General features: G+C 44.9%; 1 protein-coding gene across 1 annotated transcript; it reads right to left on the bottom strand.

Annotated features, from left to right (window-relative positions):
* Positions 1 to 12,827: 12,827 nt before the first annotated feature.
* Positions 12,828 to 15,548, bottom strand: LOC109762909 (uncharacterized). Its single transcript, XM_020321796.3, has one exon. It carries the CDS (start codon positions 15,535 to 15,537, stop codon positions 14,275 to 14,277), a length of 1,263 nt encoding a protein of 420 aa, XP_020177385.2. The 5' UTR covers positions 15,538 to 15,548; the 3' UTR covers positions 12,828 to 14,274.
* Positions 15,549 to 24,950: the final 9,402 nt, after the last annotated feature.

The raw sequence follows: 24,950 nt of genomic DNA, 5'->3' as shown, positions 1-24,950 counted from the left end.
GCTTCTTGCAATTCGTCCTTAAGCGGCTGCATGTACACATTCATATTTTTCCCCGGATAGTTGGGCCCTGGAATTATCAACGTCAGGAAAATGTTCTTTCTTTGCATAATCTGTCCGGGGGGGAGATTGAGTGGAAAGACAAATACGGGCCAACAATTGTATTGGGTTGCCATCAGACCAAACACACTGAACCCATCCGTGTTGATGCCGACTCGAGGATGCCTCGGATCTGCCACTTTGTCATCATGTAATTCATCAAACTTCTTCCACGCAACACCATCCGATGTGTGTACCATCATCAGATTCCCATCTGCATCTAGTTCGGTTCTTTTGCCCGTTTTGTGCCATGTCATCTGTCTGGGCGTCTCTTCGACCATGAAAAGACGTTGAAGTCTTGGTACGATTGGCATATACCGAAGAACACTAACGGGGATTTTGGTCTGTGTCTTCTCAACCATACCGTTGTCAACCACAACATACCTGAAAGACTTGCAAATGGGACAATAGTTCAAGTCCGCATATTCAAGCCTAAATAAGGCACATCCTTTCTCACAGGCATGTATCTTCTCATAGGGCATCTTCAGTGCACGGAGGATTTTGTCCGACTGGTACAGGTTTGCAGGCATTACATGGCCTTTGGGTAGAAAGCGTCCAAATATTGTCATCATTGCGTCGTAGCATTCTCTGCCCAAGTTGAACTCAGCCTTCAGAGCCATTACATGTGAGATGGGATCCAACTGACAAAGCTCAGTGTGCACGTGGAGCGGACGTTTTGAAGACTCCAACATTTCATTGAAGGCCTTTGCAGATTCCTCCATCTCCTCGTCCGAATCCCGAGCATCATCCAAGTCTTGCACCATGTTTTCCATCCCGGTACCATGCTCGTCGGTGCGGCGACGAACCACCTCGGCTCGGTCACGTTGGGCAGACTCACCATGAAATGTCCACACCGTATAATTGGGCGTAAAACCACTCTTCTGTAGGTGTTTGCCCATTTCAGCCTCTGTCCTCTTTTCCCAATTGTCGCACCGGGAACAGGGGCACCAGGTTTTCCTCTGGCCATTTGCAAATGCGGCTTGCACAAACGCCTTGGTTTTTGTGAACCATTCAGTGCTCCATTTGTTCTGACCAGTGTGACTGGTGTACATCCACGCACGATCACTCATCTTGACTTTCAGAGCTACTGGACACACAACAAATATATATATATATAATTCACAATGTATATATTCATCAGTTGATCTAGTTTGTCAATTTTATTACGTCCATGCAACCTACACTCTAATAGGTAATGATAGGTCCTAATCCCACCCGAGTATGTGTAGATTGGGTTCATTTTCCCATGCTATGCTCCGGATCCGACGCAAAATTTCGGCAGCACCTCCCCGCTGTTCTCCTGATACACGTCTCTGCAATAAACAGAGAGGATGTGTACCCGGAGAACAACATGGGAGGCACCGACGAAATTTATGCGTCGAATCCGGAGCAAAGCATATGGGAAAATGAACCCAATCTACACATACTCGGGCTGTCCATGGATAGCGTTGGACAATTCAAAAGAATCACGGTTATAAATATGCAAATGCATGCATATTTATAGATGTAACCCTTTCGAACGGGAGACGCATAGTGGTTACGCATACTGATGATTGACACCTATAGCTAGCAAGTTTCATCGGCACGAAGACCGGAACAGAGCAAATGAAGGGTGGAGGAGGAGATGTCATTTGTGCTCACCAACGAACGCAGGGCCGGAGCTCGTCGAACGCACGAGGAGGTCGTCAAACACCACACCCTCGCAGCGATGAAACAACTGCACATTCGAATCCACCCGATCAACACAAATATGTATGATGTTTTGCATAACAAAATCGAAAAATATACGACCTAACTCATAATTCAGAAATATATGACCCCGTCGGCCTCTGGAAGGCCAAAGAGCACCTTTTCAGGAGGTGTCGGGGGTCGGGGTGTCGTGTCGGTGCCTTTTTCTTCTTCAGCCTCATCGGCCTCTTCTTCTTCTTCTTCTTCTTCTTCTTCTTCTTCTCCCCTCTTCTTCTTCTGCTTCTTCTTCCCCTTCTACATATTCTTCTTTTCTTCTTCTTCTTTTTTCATCTTTTTTCTACTTCTTTTAATTATATGACTAATTATCTAAAACCCATGCACTAAATCTAACACTAACCCATATCTAGCACTAAATCTAACACTAACAATTAAACAGCAAAAAAAAGAAAAAACAGAAAAATAACTCACCAGAGCCGACGGGGGCCGGGGCTTCGCAGCGGCAGGGTGGCGGTGGCGACGGGGGCCGCATGGCTCCGGCCAAGGCGGTGGAGCTCAGGGGGGAGGGGCGGCGAGCGGCGGCGCCGAGCCTGCAGGGAGGCGGGGGCGATGGGGCTGCGGTGGCGCCGGGGTGGTGGGGCGGTCGGGCGGCGACGTGGTGGGACGCCGGGGCGCCGGGGTGGTGGGGCGACGGGGCGTCGGCGGGTGGGTCAGGCGGCGGGGTGGTGGGGCGACGGGGCAAGCGGCGGCGGGTGGCAGGGGCGGCGGTGGGTGGTTGTGGTCGTCGGGGAGGAGAGAGGGAGAGAAACAGAGAGATGGAGGGGCGGGGTGGGGCTCGGCCGTTAATAAGGTTAGTTCTTTGCCGTCGGCCCCACCTTTGCCATCCGCTTTTTTTCTCTTTGCCGTCTGCTAGCAGATGTCAAAGAGGGGGGCCCGTTAAGTTTTTTCTGATCAGCTCGTTAGTGGAGCCACCTCTCTCTTTGCCGTCTGCCAGCTGACGGCAAAGATTCTTTGCTGTCCGCTAGCAGACGACAAAGAATTGACTGATGGCAAAGACCTTCTTTGCCATCAGCCAGTTCGTTGTCGTCCGTTTTCCTGAAGCGGACGGCAAAGACCTTCTTTGCCGTCAGCCAGCAGACGGCAAAGAACTGGCAGACGGCAAATAAGCTAATTCCAGTAGTGATGGGACAATAAAAAATTATAGATAAGTTGGAGACGTATCACTCCACCTCAGCATTCTAGCCACATCCTCAACGATAGTGCCACTGCCACATGAGCAACGTTTGCCCATGCGTGATATTAGGCCGTGCCTTCAGTTACTAGAGTGTATAAACTCTTTATTTTGCGGGAAACTAGAGTGTATACACTCGCTAGAGTGTATAAACTGAGTCCATTCATTTCATCAAGTGGTAAATTATGCAGCCCATGAACTCCTCTCTCTCTCTGTGTGTGTGTTTAGTAAAACAGATAAAACAATCAAGCCCTCAACCCATCGAGCCCTTGCCCTTTTCTTTTTTCCTCTTACTTACAGCTATCTCCGGGGGCGCTCCTCAAGTTACGGTGAAGAAATCCAACGCAAGGCGGTACAAGCGGCAGCGCCGCCGATCTTGAAGACTCCAAGAAAGCGCAAGACTACACTCACTACTGGAATCGAGTTATATGCTGAGTGTCGAGGACACTCGGCAAAGGGCCCAAAACCGCCGATAAAGCGTTTGTCGAGTGCCATACTCGACAAAGGCCACCCGGTGTACACCTCTCCGGCAAACAGGAATTTGCTGAGAGCTAGAACACGGGCACTCGGCAAAGACTTTGCCGAGAGTCAAACAATACTACCCGGCAATATAAAGTGACTCTCACGTCGGCTGGTTCCGGCATCTCTTTGCCGAGAGTGGCTCTAGGCAAAGATGCCACAGCCAACCGCCAGCGCATGCCAATTTGCCGAGAGTGGCTCTCGGCAGAGATGCCACAGCCAACTGCCAACGTGCCACTTTATCGAGAGCAGCTCTCGGTAAATATCCGTTTCCAAACAACTTCTTACTGCTTCCCCCCAGATCCCTGCCGCAAAAATATATATACAACACACAAATATGCATTTCAAGTCTCAATATCTAACAACAAAGTCACATAACCATTACATAAAATAGTTCACACGAACTTCTTTTGAGATCACAAGGTAGCTCTTTACTACAAATGCCTACTTACTAAACAATAAAATGGTCAATGCATTTCTACATGGGATCACAAGATAAAAGCAACACCACAATTATCACAAACTGAAGAAGAATTATCAAGTTCTTCCATCCAGTAAACCGGATAAGCCATTTCATACATCCAGTCAACCCATCCACAGAACCCACTAATTCAGATTTTCTTTTCTGCTTAAGCAAATACATATTGTAATAATACTCTGCCTTCTATCTGCTATTGAACGAGTGGTGGGAGCTGCCTTCGTAGTAAATTACTTGTTCATCATAAATCGTAGACTCCTGGACATCTACCTCTGTACACCGCATATCACTTCATCTACAAAGATAGAGAAAAAAGGCAGAGAAATAATGCAAGGTTAAAAATAGCACATCATACATAATCCACGTAAGCGTTCATCACTCATACAATCAAAAGCATCACAGGTGGCAATCTAAGAAGTCCATATCAGCACCTACATGACTATATCAATAAATCAACGCCAAACTATCTAGGTGGACTACTCAGAGGTGTAGTCCATGAAACCAGTGATTGTGGAGTCAGAGCACGTCGGGGCACCCCCCACGGTGGAGGACAAAGCGTCGTTGGGTATGTACGTCGGTGGACTCAATGGCATCGAGTCGTCACACTCCTTACGTGATGGGCCTTCTTCTCCTTAGCTGGGGGATTCTTCTTGGCCAGATCCTCAAAATACTTTATTAGGATCAGTTGCGGGTGCTTCTCAATGAGTGCCGCCAAGTGGTCCTCGGCGAGCTTCTCCTTGACCGCGGAGTCGACCCTAATGGAAGATGCGTCGTCGGAGGAAGCCATAGCCACGAAATCGATCGGTGCTAACACCTTTCATCACACAATGAAAAATAGCATACGAATCAAACATCAAAGATTACTTCTAAGAAAATTAATCATGATGGACACTATCTCACGGATATTTCGACTTTCAGTGATGCTCGAGCTGGGCGAGTCCATCGTGAGTGAAAAATGTATATCACAGGACAAACTCGCACAGATCGACCGCCATCGGCAAAAGACGATTTTCTTTCTCCAAGAACAACTCTCATCGCTCTCACGTATATATGGTGGAGCTATCTCCGGTGGTGGTATATATGGTGGACACTATCTCACGGATATTTCGACTTTCGGTGATGGTCGAGCTGGGCGAGTCCATCGTGCATGAAAAATGTATATCACAAGAAGAACTCGCCCAGATCGACCGCCATCGGCAAAAGACGATTTTCTTTCTCCAAGAACAACTCTCATCTCTCTCACATATATATGGTGGAACTCTCTCTGGCGGTGGTATATATGGTGGACACTATCTCACGGATATTTCGACATTCGGTGATGGTCAAGCTGGGCGAGTCCATCGTGCGTGACAAATGTATATCACAAGAAGAACTCGCCCAGATTGACCGCCATCATCAAAAGTCGATTTTCCTCCTCCAAAAACAACTCTCATTGACCCCCTACGACAACAATCGGGGTGACCTCCATAGCATCCATACAAACAAAAAGAACTATTAGATGCATCAACAGTTATCTATACAATTTTTTTTCACAATTATCTACATTCATCCATACTTCTTTGCATCCATCTATGCATTCATGCATACATACATACATTTAGATACATTAAAACTGAAAACCCTCCCAGCCCTCTTAGGCCATCAGCATTTCTAATCGTTGGATCGCCACTTTTAATCATTTTCGGCCGTCAGATTTGTTGTTAGTCCCACCTAAATCTCGTGTGCAGGCTAACTCGCATGTCAGGTTGCGCTGAACTCTTCGGGCCGCTGCTCCGGTGGCTTTTTTGGGCGTCTTACATTCAATTGGGCCTACTAGCCTACAGGGCCTGTACTACCATCGTAAAACAAAATGTAGAAACTGCTCGGTCGCTACGTCTGCGAGAGAAAGGAGAAGGGGATCCGGCTGCTGTGAATCCGGAGTGCTGCTGAGACCAAGTGCAGCCAGACAGCTCACTAAATACTCCCTCCATTCACAAATATAGGATGTTCTAACTTTTTTTGTTGAATCGGATGTATATAAACATATTTAGAGTGTTTGTTCACTCATTTCAGTCCATATTGAAATATCTAAAACATCTTATATTTGTGAACTGAGGAAGTAGTATTTTTGCAGTGTTTTTGACTATTGTTATTTATACTAAATTTTCATTTTTTGTATTGATCAGAACAGAAAGGTTATTGTTGCGTTTTGGTTCAATATATATATTATTTCTGTTTTTGTTTTCTATACAAATATACATGATTCAAGCATTGAGAGTATCAAGCGCACCAATGGTTGGAAGAGCCAATCCATCCACTGAGAGCGCTGGGAAGCTTTCCACATGCCCATTGACTAATGCATCTACTACTCAGTAGTATCAGATATTCCATCCTCTAATGGTATTGCTTATCTCCTTTACATATATGTAACTGAGGGAAAATATTACTTTGTAAGGATGTCATTTTACTGTATCTAGCTGAGAAGTTTTGTCAAGAGTAACACAGTAGTCAGTGTCATGGAATGCCATTTGGCTTCATTTGCCTTCCATGGTCACCTTTTGGCACATTGGTTGTCATAAATGCTATGTTGTAGATTTATGATCCAATTTATGAGATGCTACAAAAATCTTGGTAGACATGAAAACAAGAGAATGGCCAATATCATCTAAAAAAAAGAGAGTGGCCAACATGACATGGAAATTATAGAAGATGACAGTTACCAAAAACGATAAATATTTGGTTTGCCGACATGATGGTTCAGAAGTTCTTTCACTGAAAATAGGAATTTATTTCTTCCAGATCTATATATTTGTAAAAGTTACTATCAATATATTGGAAAAATAGATGGGCGCAGCAACGCGCGCCAATTATGATCTAGTACATCTATATATTGATACATAACAAAAACTACAAAAAAATTACTACAAAAAAAGTTCATGCATTAATACATACATATATACATTCATACATCCATGCATCCATCAATCCTTGCATCCATATAAAAATCCATGCATCCATACATACACTCATGCATAAATACAAGATCGGGGAGGGGGGATGAAGCTCACCGAGAGGGGGAGGTGGTGCCGGCGGGGTTGGGGAGGGGGGCGCGCCGGTGGAGAGGGCGTCGATGGGGTCGGGGGCGCCGGTAGGGTGCGGGGGGCACCAGTGAGAAAGAGAGAGAAGTGAGAGAGAGAGAAGAGACCGCGCGGGGGGTTAAGTGTTCGCCGACCTTTACCGAGAGTCTGTCGATGCAGCTCTCGGTAAAGGTACGAGACCTAGATCTAGGTTTTACACCTTTTCCGAGAGTCACGCTCGGTAAAGGATAAACATACCGAGAGCGGTACTCGAAAATGACACTCGTCCCTCATCCACTCAAGGCGTAGGCATGCCAAAAGTACATCACAAATGATTCCCCATGCCGCTACCCGGCATGATTTCATGTGCCACCTTGCTCATCTGCAATTCCCGGCGATGAAACCCTAGCAGAGCAATAAATTTCTCGAATATTGCGCGCGTCTCCGAAAAATGCGAGGCTATGGCACGTGCCATGCGGTTGCCCCCTCTTAGAGCATAAGAAGTTTCGAGGCCAACGGAGCAACAGGACCAGCACTTCCTGCACAAACCAGACACGTTCCCTCTCGATACCCGGATGCTAGCTCGGAGACGGTGTGGTTTACACACGGCCTCAGGGGAGGCTTACTCGAAACACGTCCAAACTTTTACCACACCCTACAGAGGCCCTGTGATGACACCGTGCCAGTTCCCGAGCAATCCTACATCGTACAATTTTTCGAGGATTTCAACGGTTGCATCGGGAATGACACTGAGGTACTTCCGATAACCCGGTGGCAGGGCATGCCCCTCCCTCATCCACTCAAGGCGTAGGAATGCCACAAGGACATCACAAATGATTCCCCATGCCGCTACCCGGCATGATTTCATGTGTCGCCTTGCTGATTTGCAATTCCCGGCAATGAAACCCTAGCACAGCAATAAATTTCTCGAATATTGCACGCGTCCCCAAAAAATGCGAGGCCATGGCACGTGCCATGCGGTTGCCCCCTCTTAGAGCATAAGAAGTTTCGAGGCCAACGGAGCGAAATGCGTCCAAACTTTTACCACACCATGTAGAGGCCCTGTGATGATACCGTGCCAGATCCCGAGAAATCGCATCAGGAATGACACCGAGGTACTTTCGGTAACCCGGTGGCAGGGCATGCCCCTCCCTCGTCTATGCAAGGCGTAGGCATGCCACAAGGACATCACAAATAGTCCATGTCCTTAACAAGAGTGTAATGAATATCGAAACTTACTGCATCTGGACTATCCCACTATGTAAACAGGTCTTGTTGCTTGTCTGTAGACGAGGTGTGACTAAACTTTGATGATGGCCTTATCATTACCGAGAACCACTCTCGGCAATTGCTCGTTTGCCGAGAGCCACTCTCGGGTAACAGCCACTAGAAGATTCATAGTGACTGTATGAACTCTTAGTAATGAGAGAAGACCGAAGCTTAATGCGGTTGGACTATTGAACTATTTAAACATGTCATTTTACTAGTCGGCAGGCGAGGTGGGACTAAATCTTTGCTGAGAGCCACTCTCGGCAAAGAGTTGCAAATGGTACCGTGCCGTTAGTCGCCGCCGAATGTGCCACGTGGCAAAACTTTGCCGTGTGTATGGCCAGATGGCCCTCGGCAAATAGTGCCTTTGCCGAGTATAGCCTGTTTGCCCAGCAATATTGTCGGCATTGTCGTGTGTTTGCCGGCTTATTCCCTTTGCCGAATGCGGCTCTTGGCGTTCTTTATTTTGCCGAGTGCCCATGTTTTGGCTCTCGATGAAGACACCGGCACCCGGCATATATGAAAATTCCAGTAGTGACGGATCCCGCCGGCTCCAACGTCGACGGGAGCCTACTAAGATCTGAACAAGTATCATCCACACGGTGGGGCGACAGCGGCCAAGCACGCAGGACACGGCGACTTGCATCCGAGGGGCAGCACACACGCGAGGGCGCTAGCCAACGCCTCCAGCCGCTCGTGAGTGTGGTTTCAATGACGGGAGGTTCTACTCCCGCATGTTATCTCATATGCATGTGTGCAGGTATGCGGCCACGGTGGATAGTACACGTGTGGCTCCTCCGGCACAACGCCGGTTCGGCTTGCTCCATGCCACTCCGGGATTTTCTCGGTCCTGCCTCCCCTTACCGGTGCGCTCCCTGCTTCGTCGAGATGGTGTCCGCGGTGACCTGGTACTCCCCTTCCTTCCTTGTTTCTGTTCCGGCCAAGGTACATCTGGCCCAGTTGCTCCACCAGTCCTCTACACCGCCCAGGCGAGCCGAGGCCTCTCTGCGCGTCCCGTCCATACAGACGTCGCCTATCTCCCCCAGCAATCCGTCCCAGCCAAGCCGGTCAAACAACGACCGGAAACCCATATCGGAAGCAGCGCTCCTCCTACTGACGTTTCTGCTGCACACTCTAGCTAATTTGTGATTTTTTTTTCCTTTTGATAATTTTCAGACAATGAAGCGTTGCACAATGGAGTGTCCTTAATGCGTAATTAAGATTCAATCGTGCATAATAAGATTAGTATGTTAATGACACAATTTCTTTCTGATTCTTATAATCCTTCTATTCTTCTTTGCCGTCATCTTTATTTTCTGTTGTTTTTTGGGATGGCTCTATGCAGCTGACTCTTGATTTAGCAGCAGCCGTCTCATCTACATGCCTCTTGGTTTCTCTTCAACCTTCTGAGCGTAGGCATTCCTACCACATAGAGGTAGGCACTCATGCTATTTTCTTGCCCCATTCCTTATTCTTCTGCAGAGATTAACAGTAAACTTTGTATGATGAGATGATCTGTTCCAGAATTTTACGATTAACGCTTTGAGATTATCTCTATTCTGTAAACTAGATGTTATAGCAATAACATGGTTTGCTCCTTTATGCCTGCAGGTATACAAAATATTCTTGGCATTCTTTTATATTTTTCTCAAATCATTATGATGTCACAAACATTGATGGCAGACAACCTTCCCTGCTCTGGAATTGGTATGAATGACTAATGAAGATTTTAACTTCTGAATACATAATTCATTTATTATCCCTTTGGTTATATTGTCATAGGATATAGTCACAGTCCTGAGAGAGAAGACATAGTGGGTGGCTTAAATATGGATGGCATAAAAGTTAGTTATATGTAGTGTTTCGGACAAATTATGCGTACATGCCAATTTTTTCATTGAGCTCATAAGTAATGCTAAAAATCAGAGACGGTTCGGCCTTCAATACTTTTTTAACTATGATAAGTTATCGATGCATTCAATTGAGATAGGAAAACTAACTCCTAATGAAACATCAAATTTATAAAACAGTTAGAGAAGCTGCACCTAAGTCGTAGGGAAATAAAATCCACATGATACACGAGTTAATTACATTAAAACACAGTGTAAGACTAAACCAAACATATAATTAATTGGAGCAAGCCAGATGATTGTGTAATACTGAAGTAGAGGTATATAATTACTTAGTTATTATCTCTATACTATGATCGGGATGCATACATTGCAGTCTACGCATTCTTTTATATTATTCCCATATCAATATGACCTCCCACAACAAATGGCCGACAATCTTCTCTGCCCTTTGATTAGGATCCCACATATGTCTGACAGATGAAGATTTATTTTCTCTACCCTTGAATCGACCTAATGTTTATCATTGCAAAACTTCAGTCACTTTCAGGAAGACATTTAACTTATCCACCAGAATAATTCCCTGGATTATATATTTCTATTCATAGTCCATTGCCATCCTTTAATTCCATCGGCCTGCTACCTTCCAGTACAAAGTCTTCAGGGAATAACAACGTGAGCAAAACTTAGTGCAAGCTTGCTATACCAAATTGTAAGGATAGGAGATGAGCTCCATCAATTCATCCTTACTCTTTACAATGCTAATCTAACTATTCACTTTGATTCTCTGAAAGGAGTCTGGCAGATCCATGCATGGATATAGACCCCCCCCCCCCCATGCATTCTATCATGCTATTTACATGTAATGGATATTTTGAAACTATACAATATAATACTCATGTACAGTAAATTATATTTAGTCATTTCATTACCAAAGATCATATTCCTACAAATGGAAACAAATCTCACTTAATTATATTGCAACCAATTCCCGCAGCGACGCGCGGGGTATCATCTAGTAACTATATAAAGTTGGGAAACAAACTAATTATCGTATTAAAAAAAATTAACTCACACCTCAGCTAATTTGGTGCTCCTTTGACTCTTTATATTTATCGTCCCTTCCCACCCCAGAGGCTTGGGCAATGCATGGTTTATCAATCATCAAAAACTTGACTATATTCATTGGATCATCAAATCTACCTCCAGGCTTCCACCCCATGGACAAGTTAGCAAAACCTAACTTTTCTTCTTTTCTCCCAAATTTATTCATATTTAGTTTTGCTAGGATTAAGTATCCATTTCAAAAAGTCGTGAGAAGGGAAATATACGCACATGGTTTCTAAAAAATCACCATTGATAGATATGTTATGCAGTGTGGTAATTGCGTGAAATGGATACTTATTCCTACCAAAATGAAATATGAAGAACTTCAAAAGAAAATTGGACAAGTTACTTTTTTTGCGAACATGTCCATGGGTAGAGGCCTAGAGCTACATCCAATGATGTAGCGGATATATCTCAAGATGATGGCAAGCATTGGGTGACTGATAAGACGTTCATCCTTCAAGACCCTCTTGGGCGGAAAAGGACTATAACTATGACAATGAAGGGAGCACCAAATTTGCTGATGAGTTGGTAGTACTCTTTTTTCTAGTACCGTGTTTAATTTGTTCCCAGCTTTATCTAGTTATTTCTGAGCAAATGATGTAGCCGTCAATTTTTTATCCCGTGGATATTAACTCTTGATAACTCAAATGTATACTTGCACTATTTTTCCAGCATGAGCGGTAGGCTGAATACTACCAATTTAAGTTCCTACCGCTTATATGACTGAACATAAACTACGATTTAGTATACATCATTTCTCTTGCTTGTAGTAGAACATCTTCAGTGCAGCTAAATCCTCACCGAACTTAATACTGTTGTCATGTTCTTTTACGTTTTAGCGGCATTATTATGCTATAAATATTTGGTTGATGGTCAATCGGTCATTCCAGTGGTATGCTATGCACCTATAAAATTGTGCTTGCTATTTTGTGTATTTATTTTATGACTTCTTGGTAAGATTCTATATACATACCTTCGGGGTACTATGTGTCTCCTGCAAGCAAAAAAATAATGTCAATGGTCGAGGTCCCAAATTATACCAACCTTATTTTGGTGAATTTCCTTGCAATATCGCCAAAAGTATACAGTAAGCAACATTATTGTCGAAAATGTTACCTTGTTATATTTGGATCACCAGTAATTCTAGACCCACGTAATCTTACGTGATGATTTTACGTAAAGGTTGACGTGGGGGTAATTAACTGGAGCAGAATTAGTGGCTGGGGCCCCACCCCGGTTGTAATCAGGGGGGAGAGTTTAGTACACAATTATATTTATAAATTTGAAAGATGATGGCGTACTTCTAGATAGATATTTTACATTCCACATATAAGACATAATGTGAAACTTACTTATTACTGTTGCTTCTGTAATCTATTTGCCACCTCCGCTTGAAAAAAGAGTTAATAAGTCATGGCCATAAGCGGAGGATGGAGGGAGAGCTACGTCGCCGAAGACCATAGGTGGTGCGGGCCTGGACAGGCCCGTGGGTTTTCTGTTTGTCAGACGGGCAGGGTAGCCCGTCACTCCGTCAGTGTAGATGCTTAATAGCAGGTCAGTGATATGCTATTTTGTTGTAGTGTTTAGAATGTCATGCATGCAGATACTCCATCCCAAACGAACTAAGTAATACTTGCACCCATGTTTGTTTCGTATCTTCTTTTTTTGTTTTTGTTTTTGAGAGTAGTTCTTCTTCAGGAGAAATCGGAGTTCCAAATGTGTCCCGTCTGAAAGAAAAACACTAGCCTGAACCACTTGGAATTAAGCTTTGAGTTAGTGCTGAAAATTATACACTTGGACCCTGAACCACTAACCGTCTACCAATCTGATAATTAGAAAAAACAATAGATATGCTGTCTGAATGCATTGATGATCTCAGTGGCAAAATGCAGACTTCAAGTGTCCAGCAGTTGCCCGAGGATAGAACCTATACTAGAAGCAAACTGAATGATTGGCCCATCAACTGCAGCTACAATTAAGAAACGCTTACGCATTGTTGTCTGAGAACAAACCGATGGCGCTGCAGTTCTAGATGAAGAAATCATACAAGATATGGTTAGAAATGATGTTTCAGTAGTTCATCCACTAGCCTATGTTACTTCCAACAACTGTTCTCTGCTTACTGTTGCAGCAGTACACAGACATTTTGAGCTCCTGATAGTCTACTTCTCTCGTTCGTGATCAGGTAGACACACACAATCTCTAAACAGGATAAAATCTATGTAAATGTAGTACAAAAAAGGTACAGAATCTACAATACCCTTGTAGAAACAGCAACGACCAACTGCGTGACAAATATTTATAAGCAGAGAACATCTTTAGTTTAGCTCTTTAACAACATTCATGCTGCAGATTGTGTGTCTTCAGTGATGCCCATAAATACAACGAACAAACTACAAATGCAACTAGTTCAAGGGGCTCAAGTATAGAGTATAGACGCATCAGAGCATTACAAAAATAGGTGAAACATTCCTTTCATAACCTGTTGTATGCCCAGGACACATCGTACAGCAGCTCGACAAACTGTCAGTAAGCAAATCTAAAACCATTTCTTGCACAGTATATGACATTGCCCAGATTGTTCCACTGCAGTAGCAAAATCCAGAAGTTGCCAAAATTTGGGCCAATATTTACTACTGCCAGAAATTAAGCACCACATTGCATTTGCTAGGAAGTAGTAATACAAGAGAAGAACAAGTGGACACATCTAAATAAGATAGCATCCATCAAGCACGATAATAGATGTCGCATTAGGTTGATACCAAATAGTACCAATTAAGACATCAAACTGCACTTCCACTAAAGGTGATCTAACATAGAATCTACCTGTTCTTACTCTTAACCAGGCAAGGCATAATAACCATAATAACTGAACGAAAGATTAGAAGGGAAACAAGAAAAATTACTTAGCAAATGCATAGCCTTCTTGTCGGATCAAAATCACTGTCCTTAGGAATTAAACGAAGATCTGCCGACGCCTTATGGAATCTGTTGCAAGGCCAGTTGAGAATCTGGGTTGTTGATGGTGTAGCTGACCAGAAGGTGGATGATGGTGTAAGGACGGTCAGCGACCAGGACAAACTTCTTGTCCTGCTTCACAAAATCAGCAGCTTCAGAGATCCTCTCCATTTTGTTATCCTTGATGTTGCACTTGCAGATATGAGCGGATGAACCCAAATGTTCAGTGTAGTACACACAGTCTGGCTCAGTTCCTGGGAACTCATCAACATCGACGGAGAAGCACCTGTGGTCACCGATGAAGATGGCATATCTGTCTGGGGTCTTCAGAAGGCAGAGCTTACTTGTCTCGGTGTCATATTGAAGAGCAAAGAGAGCCAAGACTCCCTGTGGATTCAAGATCTTCATGACGATACATATATGCCCATGCAAATCCACTAGGAAACACCGCATGCCGTACCCATGTCCAGGAAGATCAAGGGAGAAAACCTCGGTCACAGGGGAAAGATTAACCGGCAGAAATTTGCCTAAGCAAATAATCATCTCACGAACTACGGATGCTTCAGAAAAGCTTGCGTAGACACCACCCACGATCGCCTTCCGGAAGAAATCGTAAGCTGCTGGCTGCTTATGGTTGTATCTGACGAAACTTTCACTGTGAGGAGCCGCCGAGTAAGCCTTGCGAGATGAGTCGGAGAACACGGCGAGCCGGAGCGAAGAGCCTTGGGGGAAAATGACATCAGCGATTCCAACATCGGGGGGCACGGGCGCCGCGAAACGGATCACGACGCCGGTAAGAGGGTTGAGGACGCAGACGGCGTGAGGAGCGGTTTTTTCCGCGAGAACGAAGTAGCCGTCGAGAGTGGTGGCCACGAGGTGGTACTCGCCGAGCTGCGGAAGATTCTTGCGGAGGAAGCGGCCGGTGTCGGTGTTCAACAGGAGCAGATTCCCATCGCTCTGGAAAACCTCGTCGAGGACGATCCACCGGCTCGGGCGAAAGCGGGGGTCGGAGGCATCGCTCCTTGGGTCGTCGGTCGCGGCGAGCCAGCCGGTGCAGACGGCGCGGTAGTCCATGTACCAGTCGAGGTTGTTGTCGTCGAGGAAGGAGTCGGCGATGCGGCGGACGAGGTCGCCCGGAAGCGTGGACCACCTGTCTTCGGCCGCCATGGCCGGGACCGCCGGAGAGGATTCTGCAAAACCCGGATCTTTCATCTCCCTTCTAGCAGCAGGCGGAAGCTCGCCGGACGCGGCCGCCATTGCCGCACGCTCCGGTTCCTGCGACATGAGCGCGCCTCTCCTTCTAGATGGCCTGTAAAAAAACAAGGGAAGGTGCAGCGTGAAGGAGACTGAAAATGAAACAACAGCTGCATAAAGAAATGAACAGACTAGAGCAAGGATTCGGTGGTTACCAGATCTATCTGCGGAGGAACACAGCAAGAGCGGCGGCCGAAGGAGGAGACGAGATGAGGTAAATCTGAGGAGAGTGTTCAAATGGAACGGGAGAGGGGGAAGGAGAAAAAGGTGCCTCCGTTTCGAAATATAAGTTTTTACTAAGATTTCAGTATGGACTACGTATAGATGTATGTGGACATATTTTAGAGCATAAATTCACGTTTTGCTAATTTTAGAAAACTTAGCAACGAAGGGAGTAACGATGAATGCCAGCTCTAGAAAAACTCACGCACGCCACGCCAGCAGGAGCAGCTGCATGCAGCACGCGTCACATCCCCACCGAGCCGCAACCCTTCGGTTTGAAAAAGGCCAAAGCTATTTTCAAGGATGAGTCGGAGATAGTACAAAATCTCAAAAGGCTACTTTTCAAATGTGAAAAACTAACTGAAACGTGCACGAGCATTTTTCTTGAACAATTTACCGATAGTTAGATCAACATACTTATGACTTTCTTTTTACCCCGCATATACGATTTGTCAGCCATTTTAGTCTGCATATAAGTCTGGCTTCAGACAAAACTTATATACAGACTGAAATGGACCATAGGCAAAACTTATATAAATTTTTCCCACATGCGGGAATATTTATATATAAATTAGAAAATATCTAAAAGTATATTTTTTTCATATATACTCAAAAATTTCTCAACAGGACGACAACGGTGACGCGTGGTCGAGTTGTGGCTCTCGACAGGCAATGCCTAACAGCGGCGTTGGTAATCCAGCACGGTGATCTTCAACGGCGGCCTGGCCTGACCAGGTCACTAGAGAAGAGGATGTCGTGGCATCGTCTTGGACAGGTTGGGTGATTTTTTTTCTAGGTTTTCTATAGGAGTCTTTGAGTTCGGTTTGATGGTGGCGATGTCCCCCACTAGTAGAAAACATGGCTTTCGTTCGGGCCTGGCCAGCCCATTAGTCCCGGTTCGGCCACGAACCGGGACCCACGGGGGCATTCGACCTGGTTCGTGAGCTCAGGGGGCCAGCCGGGGCCTCGTGGGCATTGGTCCCGATTCATGTGGACCCATTTGTCCCGGTTCTAGGCACGAACCGGGACCAATGGGCATCGCTCCTGGCCCACAACCATTGGTCCCGGTTCTTGGCTTGAACCGGGACAGATGGCTGGGCTTTAGTCCCGGTTTCAGCCACGAACCGGAACAAATGAGTTGCCTATATATACCCCATCGCCACAGCAGAGCACTCCACAGTGCTCTATTTTTTCTGGCCGGCGAGGGGGAGGGCATTTGGGTGCTCTAGCTCACCTCCTATGCACATGAGGTGTTCGATGAAATGTCTGAGCCACACTAGTTAATCTTTTTCCTCTCGAAACTCGACCTCCGAGCTCCATTTTCCCCGAGCTTTGTCCAGGTTTAGCAGTCCGTCACGTCCCGTCCCCGTCTTCACCGCCGTCGATCGCCCGCGCCGATCTCGTCGTCGGTACCACCGTGGTGAGCCTCTTGTTCTTATCTTCTTTCTAAAAGAAAGAAATTCTTACTTCAGATAGATACTTGTCTAATTTTCTTACTTTTATTATTCCTTATTATTATATAGTGCGATGGTTTTGGTATCCGCCCCCGTCAGCCCTCGTCCTGTCTATGATTCGGATGTGGTATATATTATCTTTTTATAACTATTTGGTCCATTTATTGTTTCTGACAATTATGCTGACCAACGTGACATAGATTTCATTTATCTAGGAGGTGGTTGAACCGGAAATTCCAACCGACCCTATTGTCGAGAGGTTAAATTTATTTGAAGAAGAAAACAATTACTTGAAGGAAAAAATATAAAAAAAATTGAGGAGGAGAAGATGATACTTGAGTTGCATGTTGCGGATGTCGTCGATGATCACAAGATCAAGATGGATGCAATGCAGTTGAAGATTAGAAAGATTGTAAAATATGTCATTCATACCGAGGCTTGGTATCATTATGCAGTTGGATCAATTGTTACCTTGGTTGCGATTATAATCGCATTTGTTGTTGCATTGAAATGTTTTACATAATTTCAATGTATGGTTTAATTAGATGCTCTGGAGAGCTATATGTTGTTCAATGAGAACTATGTGTGTACTTTGGTTTTAATGTGATGATGAACTTCTATTAATTTGGTCACTTATCTATTCATGAGAGCTATATGTTGCCTTCAATTTCACGGTCTTACAGCTCAAAATAATCAGTAATGCATGAAAAATAACAAATGAAGTCAGAAAGGGTTGAAAATTGATGATGTGGCTTTGAATGGTGCATTTTGAACACAGAAAAACTCTGGAGTTCAAATAAGTTCAAAAAATAAAATCCCTTTGTAACAGACGAGTTTCCGTATGAAACCCTGATACTTCGAAAGAGATTGTCCGTTTTGTACACGAAGTGCATCCAGTTTTTGCCGTAACCCACTCTACTTTCTTGCACATGCTATGTGGGTCAAATGATGATACCATGCCAACTTTCAACCTTTTCAGAGTTCATTTGAAATGCTTTTCAATTTCAGGGTCTTATAGCTCAAAATAATCAGTAAATGCATGAAAAATAACAAATCAAGTCAGCAAGGGTTGAAAATTGATGATGTGGCTTTGAATGGTGCATTTTGAACACAGAAAAACTCTGAAGTTCAAATAAGTTCAAAAAAATGAAATCCCTTTTCTAACAAACGAGTTTCCGTATGAAACCCTGATACTTCGAAAGAGATTTTCCGTTTTGTACATGAAGTGCATCCAGTTTTTGTCGTAACCCTCTCTACTTTCTTGCACATGCTATGTGGGTGAAATGATGATACCATGCCAACTTTCAACCTTTTCAGAGTTTATTTAAATGTTTTTTGTTACAAACTGAATTTTCATAAACAACTTTTTTGTTACAAACTTTAATAGAAAAAAGAATTATCATAAAATAAAATAAATAACTTTCATAAAATCATTAAAAGCAAAATGAATTTTCATAAACAACTTTTTTGTTACAAACTTTAATAGCAAAAAGAATTATCATAAAATAAAATAAATAAGTAATTAGAAATAAAATAATATAAACTACAATAAAATATATAAGTAGAAACAAAATAAAATAAAATATAATATAATAAAATGAACTTTAATAACATAAATGAAATTTCTGAAACTAAAATTATCAAAGTATTTTCTGTTCAAAACATTATAAGCAACCTCTACTAAAATTATATAAGATTGATGCAACTAAAATTATCAAAGTATTTTCTTTTCAAAACATTATAAGCAACCTCTACTAAAATTATATAAAATTGATGCAACTAAAATTATCAAAGTATTTCTGTTCAAAATCATTAAAAGCAAATAGAATTTTCATAAAGAACTTTTTTGTTAGAAACTTTAATAGCAACAAGAATTATCATAAAATAAAATAAATAAGTAATTAGAAAAAAAATAAAATAAAATGAAATAAATAATTATTTTGTTGTAAGTAGAAACAAAACAAAAAAAAGCAAAAAAGAAAACAAAAAAATTGGAAAAAATAAAAAAATTGTCACCTACTGGGCCACCACGGCGTGAATACGACTAGAAACCCATCAATGGGCCAGGATTCAGGCCCGCAGAAGGCCTAGTAGGCCCATCTGGCATAGCAGTCACAATTAGGCCCGTAAGCCTGCAATGGAGATGAGCTCGAGAGGGGTGTGGCAGTGGGGCTTATAAACCACTGCGCGCCCCTCTCAACTAGCGAGGTGGGACTAAACTCCCACCACCACGCCGCTGTGCGCGGCCTTTGGTTCCGGTTGGTGGCACCAACCGATACTAAAGGGGTGCATTGGTACTGGTTCGTGCCACAAACCGGAACCAATGCACCCCCTTTAGTACCGGTTGGTGCCACCAACCGGGACCAAAGGGCGCCACTTCCTGCCCTTTGGGCTGCTGAAAAGAGACCTTTGGTCCCGGTTGGTAGATTGCATTGGTACCGGTTGGTGCCACGAACCGGTACTAATGCCCTTGGTATATAAGAAAACACTTTGCGTTTTTCACACTCATCTCTGCAGTTGCCCCGCCCCGACGACGCCGCCAGGCTGCCCGAGCTCGCCCCGTCGACGCCGTCGCCGCCCTCTGCCCCGTCGACACCGCCGCCCTGCCTCGACCACGCCGCCGTCGGCCCGCCCGACCACGCCGCCGTCGCCCCGCCCCGACCACGCCGCCGTCGCACCTGCCCCGGCCCGACCACGCCGCGCGCCCTCGCCCTGCCCCGATCGACCACGCCGCCGTCGCCCCTGCCCCGACCACGCCGCCGTCGCCGTCCTCTACCACGCCGTGCCTCTGCCCCTGCCCCGACCACGCTGGTTAGGCCGGTGCCGCCCCCTTTCCTCCCTGTTTTTTCCCCACATTTATATGATGTTTTTTCCAGATTATATGTATATGTGTGAGTATATGTATGTGTGTATATATGATTATATGTCCTGTTTTTTTTAGATTTTTTGTTCATATATATGATGATTTGTTTTTTGCTTTTTTATAAAAATGTATATATGTATGTATGTTCTCTGTGTCTATATGTTCATATATGCAATAGTTAGATTTTTAGAAAAGTTTTATCTATATATGTTCTCTGATTTAGTACATTTTAGGTTAGTTTCATTTTTAGAAAAGTTTTATATATTTAGGAAGAAGGAAGAGGAGAAATAAATAAGAAGAGGAAAAAATAAGAAAAAGAAGAAGAAATAGAATATTTTCTATTTTTTCTTCTTCTCCTCTTTTTTTTCTTCTTTTTTTTCTTCGATCTTCTCCTCTATTCCTTTCTTCTTCTCCTCTTTTTATTTCTTCTTCGTTTTCTTATTTTTTATCGGGTATGTCGTTGTCGATATACCCCCTCCCGATAACTTCAACACGAGGGGGGGGGGTCGATATACACCCTCCCCGATAACATTATTTTCCCATGTATGTATGTCGTCGTTGTCGATATAACCCCTTCCCCGATAACATTATTTCCCCGTGTATGTATGTCGTCGTTGTCGATATAACCCCCTCCCGGATAACTTCGACATGAGGGCGGTCGATATATATACCCCCTCTCGACCATGATAACTTATACCACGGGAGCACCCCCCCCCCCCCGGCCCTCTCGCTCGACCAAAACTCTCGAGGACACCCAAACCCTAGAAAAAAACGATGTCGGTCTCCTACCACCTCCCGTCGCGCCCCTACCCGACAAACTCTCTCGAGGCCACCCCAAACCCTTGAATCGTTGTCGAGGCCACTAATATGATTCCTTATTGTGATTAGCTAGCTAGTTCTACGTTTGCCACTAATATATCCATCTATCATGTTTGAATAATAATTGCCATGCTGTAAATATTTGCAGAAACTATGGAGCACACCCGAGACGAAGCAACAGAAGCGATGTTGGGGGACATAGTCGCAAAAGGAAGTGATGCCGTCTTGTCGTTTCTCAACGACACCGATGGTCTGGAAAGACAGGGTGAAGAAGCAGGCTATGATTATGATGGCTCCAGTGACCCAATGCCGGTGCAAGAAGGAGACCGTGATGACGGCTCCGGTGACCCAATGCCGGTGCAAGAAGGAGACCGTGTTGACGGCTCCGGTGACCGAACCGAGTCCGGCCAGGTATATATATTAGTTAAGCCTGTGCTGACTAGCTAATTGATGCATTCATTGTTTTGGTATATGTACACATATTAATTAACTCTCGTCTTTCTTCTTTTTCTAGCCCTCCGGATCGAGCATAACTTCGGTAAAGAGACGAGGCCCGAAGAAAAAGTTGCGCTCAGATGAAAGGTTTGAGATCATAGAAATCGCGTGCGATGGCCAACCAACTGAATCCATCCGGACAAAGGAAGCATTTGTTGCTCAGTGCGGGGTTCTTGTTAGGGACAAGATCCCGATCAACATCCACCAATGGTTAAAGCCGGCTAAAGAAGACCCTGAGGTGTCTTATGTCTCCGATATGTAGAAAGATGATCTTTGGACCGCGCTGAAGGAAAATTTCACCCTACCGCCAGAGGAGGATCCGGAGAAGCCAGTTAAAGAGCAATTGATCAAGTCTCATGCTCTTAAGAAGATGGCAGAACTATTCAGGAGGTGGAAGAATGAGCTGAAAAAATTTGTCGACAAAGAAGAGACACCAGAATTCATCGGCCGGTATGAGAAGATCAGAGATCACTGGCCCGCATTTGTGGCCCACAAGACATCGGACAAGAGTAAGAAGATGTCAGTGACAAATAAGAAAAATGCTGCGAAGAAGAAGCTTCACCATCGCACGGGGTCAGGTGGCTACCTCAAAGCCCGACCGTTGTGGGCCAAGGTTGAGAATGACCTGATTGATAAAGGGGTCGAACAAGAGACATTGAACTGGCCAGACCGTTGCCGGACTTGGTTCTTCGGGGTTGGCGGAACCTTGGACCCTGTATCAGGGAAGTGCGTTTGGACGGACAAGCAAATGAGAATACCAGTCACGAGGCTTCAGGAGTATATCGATGCAGCCCAGCAGGGGACGTTCGTTCCAGACACAGAGAACGACGAGCTCACAATGGCCCTCGGGAATCCTGAGCACCCTGGACGGACACGAGGCACGTCAGGCTCCGTTCCGTGGAAGGCTGGGTTTCCGGACGCAGGCGGTTACAAATGCCAGGAGAGGAAGAAGAAAGTGGAGCATACCCAACTGCAGGAGCTGCATGCAAGGGTACAAGCGATAGAGGAACGAGAAGCAAATCGCAGCAAGCGACCTGCCAAAGCTTCCCCTGAAGCTACCCCGCCATCTCAGCGGAGAAGCAGCGTGGCTTCCACCGAGCAACTTCAGCTGGAGCCTGTCTTCACGGCTCCTGCTAGCTACCCCGTGGATGCTATCACGGAGTCTCAACATTGCCACCTTATGACGCAATGGATGAAATTCAAAGTCAAGGCGGCTGTTGGCTCTGTTTTACCTACTAAACCTGGCGCAACCTACCACTGCCGGCCGATTCCAGAAGGATATGCTAGGGTGATGGTGGATGAAATAACGGACGGATTTGAGGACCTCGAGCTTGACCACCCTACCGGTGAAGGGGAGACTCGGCTGGGTTCTTCTCTGAAGACTCCATGCCTATGGTGGAAGGAGCTCATCAACCTTCCGAACTAGACGCCTCCGCCTCCTCCTCCTCCTCCGGCTAGTTAGGGCACTCTGCCTCCTTCTCCGGCGCGTGGCGGCACTCCGCCTCCTTCTCCGCCTTCGCCGGCGCGCCCGAGCAGCCAGCAGCCTCCTCCTCCTCCGCCTCGCCAGCAAGGGCGGAAGAGACCCGCCGCCGCTCCGGCTGCTCCGGCGCGTCGTAGTCCTTCTCCTCCGCCTCGTAAGCAAGCACGAAAGAAGACAGCCGCAACCGCTCCGTCTGCTCCGGCGTCTAGCAGTACAGCCAGAGGCGGGAGGCAATACAGATTCGGTCCTTCTCTGAAGACTCCAGAGAAGTTACCATATGAGAGGACCGAGGAGGAAACCACGAAGATCATGCGAGCCGAAGTGACGAACTTCTTTGAAGGGGTGAAAGCAAAGAAACATCCACCTCCGGAGGAGAAGATAGATCCGGTGAAAGCGAAGCGCTTTGGATGCCCTGAAGAAACCACCAAAGTCTCCGCCGAAAGGCAACTATGAACGCATTATTGAAAAGTCATTTCTCGAAGCGGGGCGGTTGGGAAGTACTGTCAGTGATCAAAGGCGAGCTGGGAAAAAAATTGCCCAGCTCGGCGAACAAGCGAACCAATCGAGCCCCCCGCTCCAGGTGTCTAGCGATATCGTCGCTAATGATCCGAGGATGGTGCCCGGTTATAGCAATCTTGGAGATTACCTGCCCGACGATGTACATTATGATTTCTTGGAGGTGGACGAACACAGATACGAGTACGGGAAGCCTCTCGTCAAAGATGAAAGATCTCTAACAACGATGATGTGAAGATTCCATGATTGGTACATGAAAACCTGCAGAGAGTCTGGGGGGACGAATATTTTGACGCTGAGAGTTAAAGAGGAGCATGACCTCGTTGGAATTGATCTATTGCATGTTCCATTTGAGGAGTTCTTCCAGTTTTTAATCAAAAGGCCCTCGATAAATTAACGGTCACTTGCTACTGTCTGTAAGTAGTACTACTTCTGTCATTAAGTCTCTATATATAGGCCAGCTCTTTCATTGCATGTCTTTTTAATTATCCTCACTATATTATGCAGATTGAAGATCACCGAAATGAAGAAAAGACAAATCGGTGATATTGGGTTCATTAACACAAATCTCATAGATGCATATATGGTTGAATTTCAGGCCAGAGATACCGAGGCCAAGTTGCTACAATCGTTTGTATTAAATCAAAACAAAGCTATAATACTCTTTCCTTACAACTTCAAGTGAGTGTTACTGTCTTGTGCATATTCGGTTTCCCTTATTAGTCGAGGTTATAGTAATGTAATTGATGAGTTATGCATGCGTGCGCAGCTTTCACTATATTCTCCTAGAGATTAAGCTTGACCAGGGACTAGTAACCGTCTTAGACTCGAGACGAAAAGGTCCCAAGGAGTATGCGGACATGGCTGAAATTCTAGAGAAGTAAGTTAAATCGATCATCATCGCACTATATCGGCAACTTTGTTCATTTCCTGATATCAAGTAATTGTTTTCTTTGTCTGGCAGGGTTTGGAAAAAATTCACCTCAAAAACTTCGGTACTGCCGAAGAAGCTGCAATTTAAACACCCGAAAGTAAGTACTATAGTAGCATGTTCCGCGCATCTCCTAGTGATTCAAGCGCTAGTTTAATCAATACCATTTAGCATGCATGCTTGCTTATCAGTTTGATTGACCTCTATTTCTTGTAAAGTGGTTGTGGCAGGAATAAGGGAATTATTACTGTGGATACTACGTTTGCGAGTCCATCCGCCACACAACCTGTGAGCGGGGCTACTCTGACAAACAATATGAAGTGCGTAAGCAATAATATTCACAATTTTATTTTATTACCATCATTTGTGTTGAGTTTCATTTATTCATATATATATATATATATGTATTGAACCCCTTCTTCAAATTAGATCTTTCGGATGCGGGATGAACTCCTACCACCAGATCGTATGCGAGCAATTCAAGAGGAATTGGCGGCATTCTTTCTTGACCACGTCATCGATAAAGACAGAGAATACCATGTGGACCTTGAGTTCATATATAATTAGGAGATTATATTGTAAGAGATAATTATATTGTATATATGTAGCCAGTAGTGTCGGATAGATATACGAGAACTTGTTGTTCGACCAATCTCTCGGAGA

Source organism: Aegilops tauschii, chromosome 3 (genome assembly GCF_002575655.3).
Source record: "Aegilops tauschii subsp. strangulata cultivar AL8/78 chromosome 3, Aet v6.0, whole genome shotgun sequence".
Classification (NCBI taxonomy): domain Eukaryota; kingdom Viridiplantae; phylum Streptophyta; class Magnoliopsida; order Poales; family Poaceae; genus Aegilops; species Aegilops tauschii.
Note: the sequence above shows the minus strand (reverse complement) of the source record. Positions and strands in the feature narration are given on the sequence as shown.